At 41.9% G+C, this 23679-nt stretch overlaps 4 protein-coding genes and 1 pseudogene across 5 annotated transcripts in view; 2 read left to right on the top strand and 3 right to left on the bottom strand.

The window, feature by feature from the left end:
- Positions 1-644: 644 nt before the first annotated feature.
- On the bottom strand, positions 645-2338 carry LOC311119780 (solute carrier family 35 member E3-like; annotated as a pseudogene). The gene is made up of 2 exons: positions 1854-2338; positions 645-871 (listed from the first exon to the last, which is right to left on the bottom strand). The product of its transcript is annotated as a solute carrier family 35 member E3-like (transcript).
- A 334-nt stretch (positions 2339-2672) lies between these two features.
- Positions 2673-7077, bottom strand: LOC311119790 (nuclear pore complex protein Nup107-like). The gene is made up of 6 exons (XM_084194444.1): positions 6948-7077; positions 6639-6799; positions 6398-6524; positions 6089-6202; positions 5765-5932; positions 2673-2888 (listed from the first exon to the last, which is right to left on the bottom strand). Exons 3-6 carry the CDS (start codon positions 6416-6418, stop codon positions 2781-2783), a joined length of 411 nt encoding a protein of 136 aa, XP_084050570.1. The 5' UTR covers positions 6419-6524; positions 6639-6799; positions 6948-7077; the 3' UTR covers positions 2673-2780.
- A 985-nt stretch (positions 7078-8062) lies between these two features.
- Positions 8063-9717, top strand: LOC311119785 (uncharacterized protein). Its single transcript, XM_084194440.1, has 2 exons — positions 8063-8216; positions 8459-9717. The coding sequence occupies exons 1-2, from the start codon at positions 8144-8146 to the stop codon at positions 9469-9471; spliced, it is 1086 nt and encodes a 361-aa protein (XP_084050566.1). The 5' UTR covers positions 8063-8143; the 3' UTR covers positions 9472-9717.
- Positions 9718-9748: 31 nt separating this feature from the next.
- LOC311119786 (uncharacterized protein) lies at positions 9749-11489 on the bottom strand. Its single transcript, XM_084194441.1, has 2 exons — positions 11164-11489; positions 9749-10924 (listed from the first exon to the last, which is right to left on the bottom strand). The coding sequence occupies exons 1-2, from the start codon at positions 11243-11245 to the stop codon at positions 9981-9983; spliced, it is 1026 nt and encodes a 341-aa protein (XP_084050567.1). The 5' UTR covers positions 11246-11489; the 3' UTR covers positions 9749-9980.
- A 1070-nt stretch (positions 11490-12559) lies between these two features.
- The window catches only part of LOC311119778 (uncharacterized protein), a gene marked incomplete at its 3' end in the record, with an annotated part of 47298 nt that continues 36178 nt past the window's right edge, over positions 12560-23679 (top strand). Inside the window, exons 1-2 of the mRNA XM_084194433.1 lie at positions 12560-12670; positions 12878-12909. Of these exons, the coding sequence (XP_084050559.1) occupies positions 12647-12670; positions 12878-12909 (56 nt within the window). The 5' untranslated portion in view covers positions 12560-12646. The remainder of the gene's footprint in view (positions 12671-12877; positions 12910-23679) is intronic.

Genomic DNA, 23679 nt, shown 5'->3' with positions numbered 1-23679 from the left:
ATGCTCTCACAGAAACAGGAGTGGGGTGGCCAGGAAGCAGCACTTTTCCCCCCTGAAATCAGCAGCCCCCCCCCCCTTACCAAACACTCTGATCCTTTGAGAGTCAGTACTGAATCACCACACACAGACAGTATCATTAGCGTATGAAACTGGTCTACGAAGAGTGGTCCAACACTCAGCTAAGTAATTACCAAGATACACTACATGACCAAAAGCATGTGGATATCTGCTCGTCAAGCATCTCATTCCAAAATCATGGGCATTAACATGGAGTTGGTCCCCCATTTGCTGCTATAACAGCCTCCATTCTTCTGGGAAGGCTTTCCACTAGATGTTGAAACATTGCTGCGGGGATTTGCTTCCATTCAGCCACAAGAGCATTAGTGAGGTCGGGCACTGATGTTAGGCGATTAGGCCTGGCTCGCAGTCGGTGTTCCAATTAATCCCAAAGGTGTTCGATTGGGTTGAGGTCAGGGCTCTGTGCAGGCCAGTCAAGTTCTATCTCGACAAACCATTTCTGTATGGACCTCACTTTGTGCACAGGGGCATTGTCATGCTGAAAGGTGAGGAATCCCCTTTAAGAGGAATAAGTAACGTGTTCTAGTCTATGTCTGCATTGCAACTAGCACCCTATTCCCTTTCTAGTGCACTACTTTTGACCAGGGCTCATAGGGAATAGGGTGCCATTTGGGAGACAGCCATGTTTGTTGAATCCCGGGTTCACCAGGTCCCAAGTGCACTTCAAAGCATCACTACTTACCACCTGATAGAGGGAGGTGACCAACACCCCTAGTGTGGCAAAGATCATCCCCAGGAGGTTGAACTTCACATCATAGTAGGAGTTCAGGATCACACCTAATGTTATGGGCACCTAGTAGTGGGAAAAGACAGACACATCAGGTAAATAGCGTTACCGTAACTGTAATCATAAAAATTCATGAAAAAAGTTTGGGTTAGGCATTAGGGTTAGTGTGTGGTTAGGGTTAAAGGGATACTTCGGGATGTTGGCAATGAGGCCCTTTATCTACTTCCCCGGAGTCAGATGAACTCCTGGATACCATTTGTATGGCTAATGCATGCAGTTTGAAGGAAGTCGCTAACTAGCATTAGCGCAATGACTAGAAGTCTATGGATATCTGCTCGTGAAAGTACCTCTAATGTCCTTCATACTGGACACAGAGATTTTCTGACTTTGCCAGCTAGTGACCACTCTGCAGAGCTGCCTCCAGTATATCGATCATCTCTATTCATTGTAGAGCGTAATCCCTGTACATTTTTGTGGGAATGACATTGGAACTACGGAACATAATTTATTTAGTTGTGATCATATTACCAATTTCTGGGTGGTTATGATTTATTATTTTCAAATTATATTATTATTGCCAATTTCACATAGGTCGTCAAATTTGGTTTATTCCAAGATGGTCAAAAATGTATTTGTATTAACCAAATTCTTCATACACAAATACAGATTTTTGAAGGCTACCCCCTTATTTATTTTTGAAAGACAGCTTGATATTTTTTTGCAATCATTAAGATTGGTTAAAAACAAACATGACCGGAAACTCACTGCTACCTTTGAAACATACATATGTCTAATTTTATGTATATAAGACCTCTGTGATGTTTGTAAAAGTTTGTTTTCTTAAACCTGTGTGCTTGATTATGTACTTTGCTAAATGTTCATTTTGAATGTATAATTCAACTTCGGTATATGTTTGTACAATTAGAAAAGTATTTAATTTTTAAACAAAAAAAAGTCATCTCAATAAATGCCAATCTGACCATTCTGTATGGAATGCTAGCTACATTGTAGCAGGCAGCAGCATTGGTACATTGTAACCACTACATACCAAAGTCAATTTGATCTTGGTGGAGAATGTCTTCTTGTAACACAGTCTGTATGACAATGATCACAGGAGTTGTCATCGCTTTGGCCAGCTGGTAAGTGCCAATGGTGTTGTTTTGTAAGGACATATTGGTGAAAGCCACAGAAGCTGAGAGCGAGCCAGATAATTTTGGTGGCAAATATGTCCATCTTCTGGCATACCCATAGTCCAAGCCATGTCACCACGAAATGGATCAGCGTTAGTCATGTTTGGGAAGCCATAGTGAACATAGATCCATTTGTTGATGAAAACGATGCATATCGACGACAGAAAATTGGCCAATAATCCAATGACGAGGCGGCTGTTCGAGAAAAGGTGTGAAAGTCGGTTAGCCATGGTCCTCTTGATAACCGTCCTGTAAAATCTACCTATAGGGTTCAGTAGTACTGTATAGTATGAAGCTAGCTTGCTAATGTAAACCAACAAATTCAAGTAAAAATGTCTACCCTCTGCCAGTTGTGCAACGCTTTCATACTTTTCCCATCGCATGTTGATCATATAGGGAAAAAAAAAGAGCCTGGCTGCAACTTAACGGGAGTAGTGACGTCAGATGAAGTGACCTTTACTTCCGTTTTTTCTGCGAAGAGAACTAGCCACGTCAGTGCCCTACAGCGCATCCCCGTGGAGACTTTGGAAAGTTGAAGGCGATAACCTAAACTATTTATTCTAGACATATACAAGGTCTCTCAAACCTTCCTTATACTCTTCTAGATTCAGATACGGATTTGCATCCAGCCTGTGCACGGCCCAAAGACAAACAATATTTCAGTCAAGTCACTTTTATTGTATACGAAAATGCAGAAAATCATTCACTCCATTACATAAAATTTGGCAAAAAAAATAAAAAGAACACAAAAAAGAAAAGAAAACAAATGTCCAGGTGGGGTGTATTTATGGTTGGATCTCGTACCCCAGCGGGTCCAGACTCTTATCCAATAAGAGAAGAGACGACTCCCTCATCTTCTGAAGGAACTTCCTCAGCTCATCTTTGGAGAACACCTGAGACAGAGAGAGAGAAGAGACAGAACATAGTTAGCAAAAAGAAGAGGATGGGAAAGTAGAAGAGTGGAAGAGGAGACAGCAATACAGTGACAGGGAGAGATGCTGTGAGATGGTGTTGTATTGAGCTATAATGCTGTGAGATGGTGTTGTATTGAGCTATAATGCTGTGAGATGGTGTTGATATTGTATTGAGCTATAATGCTGTGAGATGGTGTTGATATTGTATTGAGCTATAACGCTGTGAGATGGTGTTGATATTGTATTGAGCTATAATGCTGTGAGATGGTGTTGATATTGTATTGAGCTATAATGCTGTGAGATGGTGTTGATATTGTATTGAGCTATAATGCTGTGAGATGGTGTTGTATTGAGCTATAATGCTGTGAGATGGTGTTGTATTGAGCTATAACGCTGTGAGATGGTGTTGTATTGAGCTATAACGCTGTGAGATGGTGTTGTATTGAGCTATAACGCTGTGAGATGGTGTTGATATTGTATTGAGCTATAATGCTGTGAGATGGTGTTGATATTGTATTGAGCTATAACGCTGTGAGATGGTGTTGTATTGAGCTATAACGCTGTGAGATGGTGTTGATATTGTATTGAGCTATAATGCTGTGAGATGGTGTTGATATTGTATTGAGCTATAACGCTGTGAGATGGTGTTGTATTGAGCTATAACGCTGTGAGATGGTGTTGATATTGTATTGAGCTATAATGCTGTGAGATGGTGTTGTATTGAGCTATAATGCTGTGAGATGGTGTTGATATTGTATTGAGCTATAATGCTGTGAGATGGTGTTGATATTGTATTGAGCTATAACGCTGTGAGATGGTGTTGTATTGAGCTATAACGCTGTGAGATGGTGTTGATATTGTATTGAGCTATAATGCTGTGAGATGGTGTTGATATTGTATTGAGCTATAACGCTGTGAGATGGTGTTGTATTGAGCTATAACGCTGTGAGATGGTGTTGATATTGTATTGAGCTATAATGCTGTGAGATGGTGTTGTATTGAGCTATAATGCTGTGAGATGGTGTTGATATTGTATTGAGCTATAATGCTGTGAGATGGTGTTGATATTGTATTGAGCTATAACGCTGTGAGATGGTGTTGATATTGTATTGAGCTATAACGCTGTGAGATGGTGTTGATATTGTATTGAGCTATAACGCTGTGAGATGGTGTTGATATTGTATTGAGCTATAATGCTGTGAGATGGTGTTGTATTGAGCTATAATGCTGTGAGATGGTGTTGATATTGTATTGAGCTATAATGCTGTGAGATGGTGTTGATATTGTATTGAGCTATAACGCTGTGAGATGGTGTTGATATTGTATTGAGCTATAACGCTGTGAGATGGTGTTGATATTGTATTGAGCTATAATGCTGTGAGATGGTGTTGATATTGTATTGAGCTATAATGCTGTGAGATGGTGTTGTATTGTATTGAGCTATAATGCTGTGAGATGGTGTTGATATTGTATTGAGCTATAATGCTGTGAGATGGTGTTGATATTGTATTGAGCTATAACGCTGTGAGATGGTGTTGTATTGAGCTATAACGCTGTGAGATGGTGTTGATATTGTATTGAGCTATAATGCTGTGAGATGGTGTTGTATTGAGCTATAATGCTGTGAGATGGTGTTGTATTGAGCTATAATGCTGTGAGATGGTGTTGTATTGAGCTATAATGCTGTGAGATGGTGTTGATATTGTATTGAGCTATAATGCTGTGAGATGGTGTTGATATTGTATTGAGCTATAATGCTGTGAGATGGTGTTGATATTGTATTGAGCTATAATGCTGTGAGATGGTGTTGATATTGTATTGAGCTATAATGCTGTGAGATGGTGTTGTATTGAGCTATAACGCTGTGAGATGGTGTTGATATTGTATTGAGCTATAATGCTGTGAGATGGTGTTGTATTGAGCTATAATGCTGTGAGATGGTGTTGTATTGAGCTATAATGCTGTGAGATGGTGTTGTATTGAGCTATAATGCTGTGAGATGGTGTTGTATTGAGCTATAATGCTGTGAGATGGTGTTGTATTGAGCTATAACGCTGTGAGATGGTGTTGATATTGTATTGAGCTATAATGCTGTGAGATGGTGTTGATATTGTATTGAGCTATAATGCTGTGAGATGGTGTTGATATTGTATTGAGCTATAATGCTGTGAGATGGTGTTGATATTGTATTGAGCTATAATGCTGTGAGATGGTGTTGATATTGTATTGAGCTATAATGCTGTGAGATGGTGTTGTATTGTATTGAGCTATAACGCTGTGAGATGGTGTTGATATTGTATTGAGCTATAATGCTGTGAGATGGTGTTGATATTGTATTGAGCTATAATGCTGTGAGATGGTGTTGATATTGTATTGAGCTATAATGCTGTGAGATGGTGTTGATATTGTATTGAGCTATAACGCTGTGAGATGGTGTTGATATTGTATTGAGCTATAATGCTGTGAGATGGTGTTGTATTGAGCTATAATGCTGTGAGATGGTGTTGATATTGTATTGAGCTATAATGCTGTGAGATGGTGTTGTATTGAGCTATAATGCTGTGAGATGGTGTTGTATTGTATTGAGCTATAACGCTTCATCAGCACTGATGTGAAAGAACTGGACAGGTGTCAGATGACGTGGAAGAGAGGAAGCCACACTAGACTATTAGGTGAATCTCAATAGTGTTTCCTTGAAGTCACAGTAGACTTGAGAAGCAGATGGTGGCAGACAAAGGAAAGGAGACAGAGAGGGGAGAGGATGAAGCCACTGTAGACTGAATTGAGATGCCCTCAGCCCAGGTCAGACTCCAGCGCAGACCATAGAAATATAATTTCTAGACTACAGTACAGACCTCATAGAGGCGGTGTTGGTCTGAGGCGATGATATCAGCCAGTCTGAGACTCTCCTGGTGGCGTTGTGTTCTCTGCAGTACTGTCTGCAACAGGAAGGACATCATGGGCAGACAGAGTCTACGGAGCAGCACCATCTGGTGGCCTCTCTCTGGGTCCTCCTCCGTATCCTGGAATAGAACAAGTGGTAGAAGTAATAATGTGTACCTAGAAATAACACAGTTGTACTGGAGACAGAGCTAATACAGGCTCAAACGCTAACCTAGCGCTGAGCCCTCACGCCACCAATCACTAACGGTAATACTCAGATACAGACAGACACACACCTCTCTGACGTCGACCATCCAGCCCCCGTCCACAAACAGCAGGACGTTGTAGATTCTCTCCTTCACGTCTTCAGTCAGAGCCTCCAGACGGCCGGTCCAGTTGTCGTGTTCCATCTACAGGAGAGGAGGTCACACTTTAACACACCTTTTTTTTTTAAATTTAGTCAATAGGCTGTTACGCTAAATAATAGCGTTGCTAGCATTAGCGTTCTTCGTCTGATCCAGGACCAGTTACACTAACAAATTAAAACTCCTCACCAGTTCTACCGTAACACAGAGACTGATCTGGGATCAGAGTGTATTGTGTACCTGGTACTCCTTCTCCTTCATCTCGAAGGCCACCTTCTCAGTGAACTTGGCCTGGGCCGGGGGGGCTGGGCTTCTGAGGGGGGGAGTTCATGTGATGGAACCACTCATTGAACGCCTCATGAGCTTCCTGGGGGGGGTAACACACACACACACACACCTTATACAACTACAGGAGTCCCCTCTAAAAACGTTTAATAAACAGACGAGTCAATCACAGTGCTGCGAGAGCTTGTCCCCTCACCAGGTAAGCGCGGATACACAGGTGTTCCCTGATGGCGTTCTCATCCTCTGCAGGAAGGGGCGTGTCCAGGCCTAGCTCCTCCCACTGGCTGTATATCTCCCTCATTGAGTCCTCTGGGACCTTACCAAACACCTCCTTGGCTGCATCGTGTTTCTTAGAGGCTGGAGGAGATGAGAGAGAGAGGAGAGATAGCAATGGGTCAACAGCATGGTTGAAAAAGAGGGAGATTTTCAAAAGGTAGCCAATACAATGCAATGTTTGTATGGGCATGTGATCTGTTTCAGAACCGTGAGTGTGTGTGTAACGTACCCAGGAACTTCCTCATGATGGCGTTGCTCTGTTTGAGGGCCTCAGCTCTCTGGGCGGGGTCAAACACCAGCCAATCAATAGGCCCTTTTCACGATGACGTCATCTAACTTCCGCCTTTCCGCGTAGCAGGTTAACTTCACTTCCGTTCGCCCGTAACCTGAGACTTCTCAACGAAAATACAACTGTTGACCACTAACTAGCAAGCTAGCTACTTGAAGAAATTCCAAAAGGTACGTTTAAGTTAAATTAGTAAAGTTAAGAGTAATAATGTTTACGTATATGCAATGGTTTGTAACTTGCTAACGTTATTGTTAATTCATAATTGTTCACTGCCTTAGTTACTTAAAAGTGGGCTAACGTTAGCTAACAACAACTTAGTACCAGATACCGATAACGTTAAAAGGTAGCGTTACATTGCTGCCTGGCTGTAATGTAACAAGTTTACTTAGCTAGCTATCTAACCCTTTGTTAGGCAGTTAGTTTATTCATGAATGTATAGTAACTCACCTATTCAAATGCTGTTGTGCATGATAGCTAGATAAATATTGATTCCTGGTCAAAGCTGAATGTTAATTTAGCTGTTTCTTTTCTCCCGGTGTCTGTATCGCAACAGTATCCCATCCAACACCGAAGCATGGCACAATCTTCGAGAAGATGCTATTGCAGTGTACCATTTTGTTCAAACAACAAACAGAAATTCCCGTATCTGAGTTTTCACGATTTCCCTGTTGATGGAGAAATACGTGCCCGTTGGGTGAGGGCGATCAGGAGAGATGAGGGACCAAGTTTTAAGATTCTTCGTGGGAGACTTCTTCGTTCTTTGTTTGCAGTCAGCACTTTCCCCCTGAGGATAGATACACATCGGCCAGTGGACGGATCCGTATTAAACAGGGATCAGTGCCGTCTAGATTCCACTGGAATGATTGGGGTAAGGATAGGTAGACAGCGTTAAACGTAATACTACTGTAATCCAATAATATATTACTTGTACAAAATGTTTAATAATTTAATCCTGATGCAATATAGCTGCTACATTTTGTCATTTTAGGGACTGAAAAGTGATTACCAAAATGTATCATGACAAGCATATGGTTCATTTCACACATATAGGAGGCGGCTCACAAGCTCGGGAGTCAGTTTACCAGCGAGCAAGAAAGCGTCTTGGTGTTGCTGTCCTGGATGATTCTGATCATGAGATGCCTGACAGCACAGAGGGTGCTTTGCCTGCAGTGACAAACGATCACGACTATGCCTGCCGTCCTTCTCCTGGTTAGTATTACAAATAAGAGTAACCATGTATCTGTTTGGCAAAAAAAGTAAAAGTATATGGCAGTTAAGTAAAAATACTATTTTATACTACGATTTGGAGTAACTGGTCTCTCTGTGAAAAGACTTGGCGTTTTAAACCTCATCCATCTTAGAAGCTTCTTCAGTTTTATTTATTGAAAATGGGATGGGATAGATGAGTAATAACTAACCTACCAACATGTATGCTTTTTCTTCCCCTTAAGGTAAACTGGACAGTGCTACTCAAAGAATTCGAGAGTTGGAGCTGCAAGTGTTGTCCCTAGAAATTGAGATCCAGCACCTGACAGTTAAGAAGCAGCATCCACTCCTTTTTAATTTTTGTGTCACAGATGAGGACTATCGCTACTACACACGATTCAGCTCAAAGGAGGTCTTCACTGTGTTTTGGGATTCTGTTTATCCCTCTGCTTCACGGCTTGTATACTGGTCTAAGGCACAGCAAACGGCACATGTGACACCTAGCCCTCACCGAAAACTTCCACTTATTGATGAACTATTTATGTTTCTGTGTCGTGTTGCAGCTGGGCTTCAGGAGAAAACCTTGTCTACCATCTTTGAGGTCAGCCTGTCCACAGTTAGCCGCATCATTTTAACATGGACTAGCTACCTTTACCAGGTTCTTGGCTCACTGCCGGTGTGGATGACAAGAGAGCAGGTGCAGGCCACAATGCCTGATAAGTTCAAGCTCTACTGCCCTCAGGTGAGAGTTATAGTAGACTGCACCGAGATCCGCTGTGAAACACCATCCTCCCTCTCACTACAGTCAGAAACCTTTTCGAGCTACAAAAATCACACCACCTTTAAAGGGCTGATTGGTGTAGCTCCATGTGGTGTTATCACATTTGTATCAAAGCTCTACACAGGCTCCATCTCCGACATGGAAATAACACGGAAATGTCAGATCTTGCATTTACTTCAGCCCGGAGATGAATTAATGGCGGACAAGGGTTTCCTGATCGAGAGGATGTTGTCAGAAGTGGGGGCAACACTCGTCATCCCTCCACTGAAAAAATCTCCTCAGCTCAGCAGGGAGGACACTCTTAAGACCCAGGCCATCGCCCGGCTGAGGATTTTAGTCGAGAGGGCCATACGGAGGGTGAAGGAGTACCATATCTGGGATGGGCTTGTTCCTCTTTCCACAGTGGGTTCAGTGAATCAGCTGTGGGCCATCTGCTGCCTCATGTCGAACTATCAGGGTAAGCTAGATGGGCTGTAAATAGAAGTACTTTTATATTACTGTATTGTATGTACAAAAAAATGTAAATATGAATTAACTTTGTTGGTAATTTAATTGATCTAATGTTATACTGTATGTTTTTGTTAAGGGTAATAACTTTTTCATAGCTATTAATGAACCTAATGTGATATATTGTAAAAATATCCAACTATTAACCATGTTATGTGCTTATGTGTCATGGCACTGATGGAACTATTAAATATATGTTTGCTTCCAATCCTTTTTGATTTTGGTAAGAGCATTTACAACATCGCAATCCTTTTCAAAATTTGTATTTCAATACATAGATATACAGTATATAACACAATTAAGTTCATTTGCAGTTAAAGAAAAACATGTCGACATTTACATCACAATCCTTTTCAAAATGTGTGTTTCAGTACATAGGAGATATACAGTATATGACAAGTTAATTTGCAGTTAAAGAAAAAAATGTCAAAGGTTCACCTTCCACATTTACCTTAACACTATTTACACAAAATTCTGCCTTATGTTTTATAACTTAAGAAGACATCCATGTAGATGTTATAATAGAAATGATCAATCTTCTGTCGCATTGAGTGGATAATCTCCTCATCCCTAAAGATTCTCTCAACTGTGAAGTCAGTGCGGGTATCTGTAATGAAGTCACACCACTGAAGTCCGCTTAAGGCGAGTTGGCCTTGAACCTGATAGTAGTATTTGTGGCTCTTCTTAAGGCAGGCCTGGCCTTTAACTGTGATCAGGTGTTTAACTTGGGTAACATTTTCAACATCGCAACTCTTAACCTCAGCAAGACCAAATGGTGGTGCTTCTGTTGGGCAGAAGACTTTAGCATCCGGGCTGGCTGCAAGGTGAGGTGAATCAGGGTGGATGATGACCCCGCATTGTTTCAGAGAGACATCACAAAAATCAGAATATTGCCTCAGTATCTCAGGTTCCAGATCCAACCCTCTTCTCATAGCAGCTGTCTGAGGAGTTCCTCTCAGAATGCGGGTTGCCAAAGCCTTGGCAGACAACTCCCCACGAACATGGCATATTTCACGGAATCTGCTGGCTGTCAGTCGGGGTTTGCGTACCTGGCTCCACAGCTGGCATTCTGACTGCATTCTTGTTTCTGCTTCAATAGCAGCAGACATCTCCTCTGACACAATCAGGCTGTCCAAATGACATTGTTGTATGTAGTTGGGCTCAAAATCAATGGGAAATTTAAAGTTGTAACCTTCAATAGGCAACTGAGGAAACTCACTGGCACCAGGGTGTTTAATAATATCTCTACTTAATTCTAGAGGGCACTGGTAAGAAAGCACAGACCCAAATGGCACAGGGCCAAATTTAGAGTCCACCAAATTAAGGCCCTCAAGCCCGTGCAGCAATTTGCAAATCCCTGGTTGTGGACGGATGTCTTTCAGTTTCTCAGCACTGGCCATGACGTGAGGATCCGGAATAGGCCCTGGCATGAAAGTGAGATATGTCAAGTTTAGATTTCATTAAATGCCACCTTATCTTTTTCACTAAAAAAGACAACCACACTCATCCAGTCTCGTACATGCTTCTAATACAAATAAAAAAATATCCACTGAAAGTCTATATAAAAAGTAACAAATAATAATCACTTTTATGTTTGTATTATTTTAGAAATGCACTAAAGTCTTTGTGCTCTAGTACAGGCGGGGGCTCATTCAGACTCACCATCATAGGCTCGGTACAGTGTGCACTTCACTCCAGCTCTGACACTTGTTTTTTTCTTAGCCGCTGGTTTACACACCGCCATATCATTGGTGGCCTCTGGTACAATTCCCTGTGATATAATAATGATGAACAATACATTGTCAAAAGTCAATACAAACTGCAAAGTTCTGCATCAGTGTAACAAATAATATCTGACCTGTGTCCTAGGCCGGTGCCAGGTCTGCAGTGCGCTGGTGCATGACAGAGGCAATGGCACTGTCTTAAAGCCCATGGTAACATAGTGAGCACTTTGAAAAAGAAGTGCTACTATGTGATTACATAGTGCTTTCCCAGCAGAGCAGGAACATGACATGTGATTGAGTACCACAGGAACCTCTGCAGAGTCTAGTGTAACCTGTTCATAGAGACATAACAATTAGTGCTGTACTTACAAAACATTTTTTCTGCGTTTCATTATAAACTACTGTACACAATTTTCAAAACCCAATTTCTTTTTTTAATTAAGAAAAATTGGCTGTTCTGAAACCTTTGACAAGTAGTGCCAACACTTATCGAAAATTTGAACATTTTGAGTTATCACAGAATCTTTCCCAGTCTTTATTGCCGTCAACAACCCACATCGGTTTGTAAGAATTTCGTTGTGTATTAAGTTTAATGATACAAAATCAGAGCTCAGACTGAGAAACAAACTGATCCACAGTGGAACTTTGTGGAATCATTCTTATTAAATCTGCAACCGCAGCAAAACACAACAAAAAGAAAACTTATCTATCTTACCCTATCTTATCATAATGTTAGAGAACTGTTTATCTGAGAAACCTGAAGCCGATGAGCCTCCTCATTTTTCTTCATGGACCTGTAACATCGCCCTCTCACTGTCACCTCACCGTTAACTACACTTGAGACTGTTTCAATACAGTGATTGGGAGAAAGGGCGCAGCATTAGCCATTAATACATTACTGACTCTTATCTTACGGTCGATACAAACAGCAGTAATATTAAAAAGAGGCTGCAAAACAGAAACTCGTCAGCTCATAACCTTCGCTAGCATAGGGCTAATTTAAGCTAAATAAAGATAAACACGTACCTTCATAATCAAACAGGTAACCTTCAACGAAGAACTTGTAGCCTTTATCAAGCTTCGATCTTGAAGTAAGGGACCACTTGTCAGCAAGTCGTTCTACGTCGTTAAGTCGTATTGGTGGCAGATGTGAAAGGGACTGGGTGAACTCCATAATGATGTGCTACTAGCTAAGCGTTCCTAAGCGACACCGGATGTAAACATAACCTGCATCGCGGCAGAACGGAAGTTGTCTGACGTCACGTGAAAAGGGCCCATTGGAGGGTTCCATCTACTAAAGATGCGCGGGAAAAAATATGTTATGTCAAGGTCTTTGTTTTGCTAACGTTAGCGGCCTTGTGAACATTAGCTATATATATATTTATTTATTTTCTCCGATAGCTGAGTGTACACGGACAGAAATGGACTCCAAATACCCACATCTGGTAACTATGTATTTTCGTTGTAACTAACTAGCTAGCTAAGGAACGAAGAAGCTACGTTTTGCTAGCAAACAAACGTTACATAATAATGTACCGTATGCAGTGAAAAACTAGCTAACGTTAGCTACCTGACTGACTTTAGTTAGCTAACTTGTTAGCTATCCCAGCTGACAATCACTCATGCAAAATGTCAATCTATCTTTTTCACAGGCGAGACCTCAGAAGAAGCTCCGTAAAGTGAGGTAAGAAACCTCTTCTAGGGAACTTGGTATAGTGATAAATAGTAATGGCGAACTTTTGTAGGCACTAACTCTGCCATGGTTCGTTCGTTGGACAAAGCCTATGAGGAAAATAAATGCGTTTTTGGATTAACGCCGAAAATCAGGTCTGTGTTAAACACAAGTTTAGGAGATATAATACGTTTGGTTCTATGAGATAATCTTCATCAGCTGACGTCACTTTTTGTGAGTTACATTGAATTTATGTAATCATTAAAATCACGATGGCTTCGTAATTAATACAGCTAATGTTCGCATAGAATAAAACGTATAAAATCTCCTAAACCTGTGTTAACCTCAGACCGTAGTGCCTGGACACAGCCCTTAGCCGTGGTATATTGGCCAAATACCACAAACCCCAGAGGTGCCTTATTGCTATTATAAACTGTTTACCAACGTAATTAGAGCAGTACAAATCTGTTTTGGCTGTACCCATGTTATACGGTCTGATATCACGGTTTTCAGGCAATCAGCATTCAGGGCTCAAACCACCCAGTTTATAATGGAGTTAGGTATCTATCTAGCACCTATGTGAAGTTGGCCACAATAAGGATGAGCCACAATAGTGGAATTTAATTGAATGTGATGCAAATGTATACAAATAGTGGACTAGATAATGCTTGACAAGGTTGGAATGTTATATAAATTCAACAAAAATATAACATTTTGTTAATTTGACAAAAATAAATAAATCAGTTGAAATTGCACTGGATGCATTAGACTTAAGAATTGCATTGGGGGCATACTGACGTCTACATTTATATTGCACTATACAGTCTTACCCCATTTCATGGATCAACAATCCTTAGGTATCAGTCTACTCAGTGACACACAACTATCAGTGTCGTCGCTCTTATTTCCGGGCTTTGACTGTGGGAAATCACCTCCCTGTCAGCTTATTGTGCATATTGACAAGTACATTTTTAGTATTTATTAGGATCCCCAATTAGCTGTTGTCAAGGCAGCGGCTACTCTTCCTGGGTTCCAAATGTTCTTACGTTACACCCTTATTCTAAAATGTATTAAATGTTTTAGTCATCCATCTACACACAATACCCCATAATGAGAAAGCGAAAACAGGTTTTTATAAATTTTTGCAAATGTATTACAAATAAAAAAACAGAAATACATTATTTACATAAGTATTCAGACCCTTTGCTATGAGACTTGAAATTTAGCTCAGGTGCATCCTGTTACCATTGATCATCCTTGAGATGTTTCTTCAACTTGATTGGAGTCCACCTGTGGTATATTCAATTGATTGGACGTGATCTGGAAAGGCACAGACCTGTCTATATAAGGTCCCACAGTTGACAGTGCATGTCAGAGCAAAAACCAAGCCATGAGGTCGAAGGAATTGTCCATAGAGCTCAGAGACGGGATTGTTTCTAGGCACAGATCTGGGGAAGGGTAACAATACATTTCTGCAGCATTGAAGGTCCCTACGAACACAGTGGCCTCAATCATTCTTAAATGGAAGAAGTTTTAAAACACCAAGACTCTTCCTAGAGCTGGCCGCCCGGCCAAACTGAACAATCGGGGGAGAAGGGCCTTGGTCAGGGAGGTGACCAAGAACCCGATGGTCACTCTGACAGAGCTCTAGAGTTCCTCTGTGGAGATGGGAGAACCTTCCAGAAGGGCAACCATCTTTGCAGCACTCCAATAATCAGGCCTTTATGGTAGTGGCCAGACGGAAGCCACTCTTCTGTAAAAGGCACATGACAGCCCGCTTGGAGTTTGCCAAAAGGCACCTAAAGGACTCTGTCCATGAGAAACAAGATTCTCTGGTCTGATGAAACCACGATTCAATTCTTTGGCCTGAATGCGAAGTGTCACGTCTGGAGAAAAACTGGCACCATCTCTACGGTGAAGCAAGGTGGTGGCAGCATCATGCGGTGGGGATGTTTTTCTGCTGCAAGGACTGGGAGACTATTCAGGATTGAGGGAAATATGAACGGAGCAAAGTGCAGAGAGATCCTTGATGAAAACCTGCTCCAGAGCGCTCAGGACCTCAGACTGGGGAGAAGGTTCACCTTCCAACAGGACAACGACCCCAAGCACACAGCCAAGACAATGCAGGAGTGGCTTCGGAACAAGTCTCTGAATGTCCTTGAGTGGCCCAGCCAGAGCCTGGACTTGAACCCGATCGAACATCTCTGGAGACCTGACAGAGCTTGAAAGGATCTGCAGAGAAGAATGGGAGAAACTCCCCAAATACAGGTATGCCAAGCTTGTAGCGTCATACCCAAGAAGACTTGAGGCTGTAATCGCTGCCAAATGTGCTTCAACAAAGTACTGAGTAAAGGGTCTGAATACTTAAGTAAATTATAAATTGGTGTTCTTTTATAAATTTGCTGTTTTTGCTTTGTCATTATGGGGTGTTGTTTGTAGATTGATGAGGATTTGTATTTATTTAATACATTTTATAATAAACGTAACAATGTGGAAAAAGGAAAGGGGTCTGTATACTCTCTGATTGCACTTCATACTGTAACACTACATTTACAATTGATCCATTCAACAAACGCTCCCATCCAGAGAGACCCACAGCTAGTGCCTTCATCTTAAGAGACAACCACATATCATAGTCGTATCCCAAACACATATCACAGTCGTATCCAAACCACATCTCAAATCATTTCTGTGTCTCTCTTCAGTCCCTGTCGTGCCTTAAGGAGTACAGCCTTACCTATGGATTGTGGATCAATGAAATGGTCCAGTTGTGTTCTGTGGGTGTCACTGAGTAGATTGATACCCCATTTCATGGATCTACAACAGGGGTGTCAAACTCATTTTAGCTCAGGGGCCACATGGAGGAAAATCTATTCCCAAGTGGGCCGGACCGGAAAAATCATAGTATATATATAACTTAAAAACAACAACTTCAGATTGTTTTCTTTGTTTTAATACCATCAACATACAACATAAAGCTGGAGCCTGAGGACAGTGTGTCCAAAATAGTACAAGTACAACATCACTATTAATCATAAAACACGTCAAGTTTATTTGAAAATTCTAAAGAAAAAGAACAAACAATGCCTCAGTGATTAACAGAACTGTTTCACAGATGACAGAACTATATCAGGGTGTCATTTCTCAGGCAGAAATGTAGATAAAAATAATGAAATCCTGTTCCCCAAACAAGTGCAAGAACCACAGAGTCAAGAATAGGTTAAATATAAAAATAAAATAAAATCATGCTGTCATAATACTGCGTGACAACTTTGTTGCGCCCTTGCAGCTGTTTGTTCAAGTTATTCAGGTGCTCTGTAACATCCACCATAAATGCAAGGTCCGGCATCCATTCTGCGGAATGAAATTCTAACACTGGTTTGCCCTTTTCTTCCATGAACTGTTCAATTTCTTCTCGTAAATCAAAGAAACGCCTCAGCACAGCACCCCACAACGGCTTAACCATCTTACCTCAGTGTGGAATGGCAGGCCATAGATGTGGTCTTTCTCTCTGAGAAGGCTGTCAAACTGACGGTGATTCAGGCTTCTGGATCGGATGAAATTAACAGTTTGGATGACCACCTTCATGACGTTATCCATCTTTAATGACTTGCAACACAAAGCCTCCTGGTGCAAAATACAGTGAAAAGTCAAAAAATCACGTCCTCCATTTGCAGATTGCACTTTCTCTCGGAACTTTGTCACAACGCCTGCTTTTTTTCCCGATCATTGAGGGCGCACCATCTGTAGCCAGGCTGACAGCGTGGGACCAGTCCACTCCGACCCTGTCCAGCGCGCCGACGAGTGCGGTAAAAATATCAGCTGCTGTTGTTGTATCTGTCATCGGCACCAACTCCACGAACTCCTCGTGACGGTCAACAGTTGTGCAACATCTGTAATGTCCGTGCTTTCATCAATTGCAACCGAAAACGCAATAAATGACTTTACTTTTTGCTTCAACTGGCTGTCCAAATCCACTGAAAGATCGGAAATCCTGTCTGCAACTGTGTTTCTTGTCAGGCTGATATTTGCAAAAGCCTGCCGCTTTTCAGGGCACACAATCTCCGCTGCCTTCATCATGCATGTTTTTACAAATTCACCCTCACTAAATGGTTTTGAAGCCACTGCGATTTCATTAGCAATGAGGTAGCTAGCTTTCACTGCAGCGTCACTGATGTCTCGGCTGTGAGTAAACACAGACTGCTGTTTCTTCAGACCCGCCAACAGTTCATTCACCTTCTCTCATCTCCGCTGTCCTTGAAAGTTGTCATATTTGTCGGCATGAAGACTCACATAGTGGCGACGAAGGTTATATTCTTTCAGCACTGCAACATGCTCTGAACACACCAAACATACAGCTTTCCCATTCAATTCCGTGAATAAATAGGATGACAATTTTTCTTGGAACACTCTGCACTCTGTGTCCACTTCTCTCTTTTTTGACAGAGACATATTGGGGCAATGAGGGTGCCAAAGCACATAATGTTAAAAGTAGAAGCCGTAATAAATATTGCGGGCAAAACAAAGTAGCTCATTTGCTGCAAGTGCTTGACCTACTTGCTCTGCCCCGGTATAAACAGTTTGCTTGCTTAACACAATTGCTATTGCGCCATCCAGTGGATGCAATTGGAACAGCAGCTTATTTTATTGAAAAATTGCAGCGCATTTTTATACTTTACAAATTATTATTTATTATAAATATTTTTTTTCGAAATCATCTCGCGGGCCGGACATTTGACACCCCTGATCTACAATCTGTAGGAAAGGCAGTACACCTGCAGTACAGTGAAATATAATTATGCCCCCCCCCCATTTCAACAGATTTTTGTCAAATTAACTAATTATTGTTTTGTGTTGAAATTATATAACATTCCAACCTTGTTTTGTATCATTTAGTCCAAATATGGCATGATAACACTATTTGTATCACTTTCAAAGGGGACTTTTATTTTGAAGGTGAACCGCAAATTCCACTATTGTGGCTAATCCTTATTTTGGCTAGCTTCACATAGGCCTAGCTAGCCTCTTTTAGAATCTGAGCGTGAGATCCTTACTCTCGTTTCTGACATGTAGGCTCAGCAGTCCAGAAAGTCCCATTACAAGTCAGAATGTTAAACAAACATACTTTCAATTTACTTTACCTGTTGTCCACTGATTTTTGTTCCTATGTCTGTGGTAATCTGAGACCAAATATCTACAGGGAAGCATTATCAACCGACCTTCAGTACGCTCAAATCAAATGTTATTATTTGTCACATGCTTCGTAAACAACAGGTTACTTACGGGCCCTTCCCAACCATGCAGAGAGAATGCTAGAAAAATAATCCACAATGAGTAACGATGACTATATACACGGTACCAGTACCCAGTCCATGTTACAGGGGTACGAGGTATTTGAGATGATATGTACATATAACTAGGAATAAAATGACAGATATTAAACAGTAGCAGCAGTGTATGTGATGAGACAAAATACTTAGTGCAAAAGGGGGTAGCTATTTGGTTAATTATTTAGCAGTCTTATGGCTTGGGGTAGAAGCTTTTCAGGATCCTGTTGGTTCCAGACTTAGTGCATCGCTATCGCTTTGACTGCGGTAGCAGAGAGAACAGTCTATGACTTGGGTGGCTGGTGTCTTTGACAATTTTTAGGGCCTTCTTTTGACAATGCCTGGTATAGAGGTCCTGGATGGCAGGGAGCTCAACCCCAGTGATGTACTGGGCTGTACACACTAGGCTTGGGCGGTATACCGTATATACCCTATACCGGGGTATTTGGAAGAAGCCACAGGATGGTTTTTCAATACCGTTAACTATTTCTTAGATATAAAATTGAATATTTGTAGCTACTTTTTAAGTAAATACCTGCAGTCAAGTTGTGCAATACGTTAGATGATAAAGAACAGTGCGTTCTTCATTTCACTTGTCACATTATTATGTAGTTTACGGTAGTGCCCTGTCACGTCTCAAGTTGTGTTTGTTTACAAGCGCACAACAAGAGACCGGAGCCTTGAGTCACTCACTGTTGTGCAGCATGCGCCAGGTGATCTAATTTCTAGGGCTGTCCCTGACAAAAAAGAAATCTTGGTCGACCGAGAGTTGTCTGTTCTTTCGACCAATCGATTGGTCAAAATATTAAAATGTATATTTTTCCATATATAGACACACCCTATGTTTGATTAAATTAACCAAATGTTGGCTACTGAACTTGTCTGATGCTTTAAGCGCCGTGATTAAAAATGAAGACACACAAATTATTAAAGAGGGAGCCAGAGATCAATATAGCCGAACCAGAATAAATGAACCTGTTACCGCCCTCCCTCTGCCTGCTGCTGCTGGCCTTAGCATATTCTGCCATTATGCTCCTGAAGCGGTCGGCAACCTTTTCCATTTGGAGTGCCAAGTTATCGTACCAGTTCTACTGATCTGCGTGCCATTTCTGATTTTCATATGCAAATTGTCGTTGGAACAATTTAATTTATAATAAAGTCTTAATGTCTCAAAATCAATGTAATGTGGTTAATCAAAATTATATCTAAATGAAAATGATTAAATTCTAAAATTACCTTCTATTGCCATAAAACCAACCTACATACAGCCAACAAATAAAAACATTGGCCTGCAGGTAGAAATATGATGATAAAAATACATATATTATAAATCACATTGGCTACGCATGGCCTGTCTGCAAGGAGAGCTGGAAAGATTTTTCTCCTTTGTCATTTCCCCCGGACGACGGCAGATGCTGTAGGTAAGTGGAATGACAGAAATGCAATTGGAGTCATAAGGGCATGTGTTAGACTTGGTGGAATTACCCATTTAGGGATGGACTAATAATCTAATCGGTTAATCGAATATCCGGATGTCCAAACTGACGTTATTATTCAAACACTTGTGAGAAAATTCAATGAAAAAGCTTAGTCTAAATTTAAACTGTCCATCCATGTTACATTGTGGCTCCAAACAAAGCAGCACACCTTGCCCTTAACTACACACAGAACTAACACCAACAACATGCATGATAGTCTTTACATTTACGTCATTTAGCAGACGCTCTTATCCAGAGCGACTTACAAATTGGTGCATTAGCACCCTATAGCCAGTGGGATAACCACTTTACAATGTGTTTTTTTTTTTGGGGGTAGAAGGATTACTTTATCCTATCCCAGGTGTTCCTTAAAGAGGTGGGGTTTCAAATGTCTCCGGAAGGTGGTGAGTGACTCCGCTGTCCTGGCGTTGTGAGGGAGCTTGTTCCACCATTGGGGTGCCAGAGCAGCGAACAGTTTTGACTGGGCTGAGCGGGAACTGTGCTTCAGCAGAGGTAGGGGAGCCAGCAGGCCAGAGGTGGATGAACGCAATGCCCTCGTTTGGGTGTAGGGACTGATCAGAGCCTGGAGGTATGGAGGTGCCGTTCCCCTCACAGCTCCGTAGGCAAGCACCATGGTCTTGTAGCAGATGCGAGCTTCAACTGGAAGCCAGTGGAGTGTGCGGAGGAGCGGGGTGACGTGAGAGAACTTGGGAAGGTTTAGGAGAAATGTACTACTTCTCTTCTAGTCAAGAAACATTTGTGTGTTGAAAATGCCTAACCACATGTATAATCTATTTGCATACACTTCAACCAGACAGACACACACCACCAGACTCTTCAACCAGACAGACACACACCACCAGACTCTTCAACCAGACAGACACACCCCACCAGACTCTTCAACCAGACAGACACACCCCACCAGACTCTTCAACCAGACAGACACACCCCACCAGACTCTTCAACCAGACAGACACACCCCACCAGACTCTTCAACCAGACAGACACACCCCACCAGACTCTTCAACAAGACAGACACACCCCACCAGACTCTTCAACAAGACAGACACACCCCACCAGACTCTTCAACCAGACAGACACACCCCACCAGACTCTTCAACCAGACAGACACACCCCACCAGACTCTTCAACCAGACAGACACACCCCACCAGACTCTTCAACCAGACACACACCCCACCAGACTCTTCAACCAGACACACACCCCACCAGACTCTTCAACCAGACAGACACACCCCACCAGACTCTTCAACCAGACAGACACACCCCACCAGACTCTTCAACCAGACAGACACACCCCACCAGACTCTTCAACCAGACAGACACACCCCACCAGACTCTTCAACCAGACAGACACACCCCACCAGACTCTTCAACCAGACATGCGCTATGGGTTTCTTCACTGTACCCAAACCAAAAACAGATTTCATGTGTTGCTCAGTTATGTATAGAGTCATGTCATCGTGGAATGCTCTGCCACCAGAGGATACTCAGTTATGTATAGAGCCATGTCATCGTGGAATGCTCTGCCACCAGAGGATACTCAGTTATGTATAGAGTCATGTCATCGTGGAATGCTCTGCCACCAGAGGATACTCAGTTATGTATAGTCATGTCATCGTGGAATGCTCTGCCACCAGAGGATACTCAGTTATGTATAGAGCCATGTCATCGTGGAATGCTCTGCCACCAGAGGATACTCAGTTATGTATAGAGCCATGTCATCGTGGAATGCTCTGCCACCAGAGGATACTCAGTTATGTATAGAGCCATGTCATCCTGGAATGCTCTGCCACCAGAGGATACTCAGTTATGTATAGAGCCATGTCATCGTGGAATGCTCTGCCACCAGAGGATACTCAGTTATGTATAGAGCCATGTCATCGTGGAATGCTCTGCCACCAGAGGATACTCAGTTATGTATAGAGCCATGTCATCCTGGAATGCTCTGCCACCAGAGGATACTCAGTTATGTATAGAGCCATGTCATCGTGGAATGAAAAAAATAAAATAAAGAAAATGAATTTAAAAAAAGCTGGTTTAGCTTAAAGATCTAATTTAACTGTACTGTATATAACAATTATGAATATGTATATCTCCTACTAACGTTACAGCAGGTATTTGTTAAATTTTTAGATTTCCGATGATGACCTATTAGTGGTCAGGCTAACCCTAACCCTATTAGTGGTAGTTGAGTGATAACTGTACTGTGATTTTAATTTTGTGAGAACAGGTTTTATTTCGGGTAGGGATTTTTTCTTAACGTTAATGATCCCAATTTCGTTTAAGGGTCTTTCTATAAATAAATGGGGCCAATGTGTGACATTGGGATAAACATTTCTAAATGCTTTGAAAGAAAAATAGAAATAAAATCACATTTTATTTGTCACCTGCGCCGAATATAACAGGTGTAGACTAACAGTAAAATGCTTACTGACAAGCCCTTAACCAACTATGCAGTTAAGAAAAATAAACTAAAAAGTAAAATATAAAAGAGCAACAATAAAATAACAATAACGAGGCTATATACAGGGGGTACCGGTACCGAGTCAATATACAGGCTATATACAGGGGGTACCGGTACCGAGTCAATATACAGGCTATATACAGGGGGTACCGGTACCGAGTCAATATACAGGCTATATACAGGGGGTACCGGTACCGAGTCAATATACAGGCTATATACAGGGGGTACCGAGTCAATATACAGGCTATATACAGGGGGTACCGAGTCAATATACAGGCTATATACAGGGGGTACCGAGTCAATATACAGGCTATATACAGGGGGTACCGAGTCAATATACAGGCTATATACAGGGGGTACCGAGTCAATATACAGGCTATATACAGGGGGTACCGAGTCAATATACAGGCTATATACAGGGGGTACCGAGTCAATATACAGGCTATATACAGGGGGTACCGAGTCAATATACAGGCTATATACAGGGGGTACCGAGTCAATATACAGGCTATATACAGGGGGTACCGAGTCAATATACAGGCTATATACAGGGGGTACCGAGTCAATATACAGGCTATATACAGGGGGTACCGAGTCAATATACAGGCTATATACAGGGGGTACCGAGTCAATATACAGGCTATATACAGGGGGTACCGAGTCAATATACAGGCTATATACAGGGGGTACCGAGTCAATATACAGGCTATATACAGGGGGTACCGAGTCAATATACAGGCTATATACAGGGGGTACCGAGTCAATATACAGGCTATATACAGGGGGTACCGAGTCAATATACAGGCTATATACAGGGGGTACCGAGTCAATATACAGGCTATATACAGGGGGTACCGAGTCAATATACAGGCTATATACAGGGGGTACCGAGTCAATATACAGGCTATATACAGGGGGTACCGAGTCAATATACAGGCTATATACAGGGGGTACCGAGTCAATATACAGGCTATATACAGGGGGTACCGAGTCAATATACAGGCTATATACAGGGGGTACCGAGTCAATATACAGGCTATATACAGGGGGTACCGAGTCAATATACAGGCTATATACAGGGGGTACCGAGTCAATATACAGGCTATATACAGGGGGTACCGAGTCAATATACAGGCTATATACAGGGGGTACCGAGTCAATATACAGGCTATATACAGGGGGTACCGAGTCAATATACAGGCTATATACAGGGGGTACCGAGTCAATATACAGGCTATATACAGGGGGTACCGAGTCAATATACAGGCTATATACAGGGGGTACCGAGTCAATATACAGGCTATATACAGGGGGTACCGAGTCAATATACAGGCTATATACAGGGGGTACCGAGTCAATATACAGGCTATATACAGGGGGTACCGAGTCAATATACAGGCTATATACAGGGGGTACCGAGTCAATATACAGGCTATATACAGGGGGTACCGAGTCAATATACAGGCTATATACAGGGGGTACCGGGTCAAT

The sequence above is a fragment of the Coregonus lavaretus genome, assembly GCF_964263955.1.
Source record: "Coregonus lavaretus genome assembly, contig: HAP1_SCAFFOLD_991, whole genome shotgun sequence".
In the NCBI taxonomy this organism is placed as follows: domain Eukaryota; kingdom Metazoa; phylum Chordata; class Actinopteri; order Salmoniformes; family Salmonidae; genus Coregonus; species Coregonus lavaretus.
The sequence above is the reverse complement of the archived record's forward strand: the minus strand, read 5'-3'. Positions and strand labels throughout refer to the sequence as shown.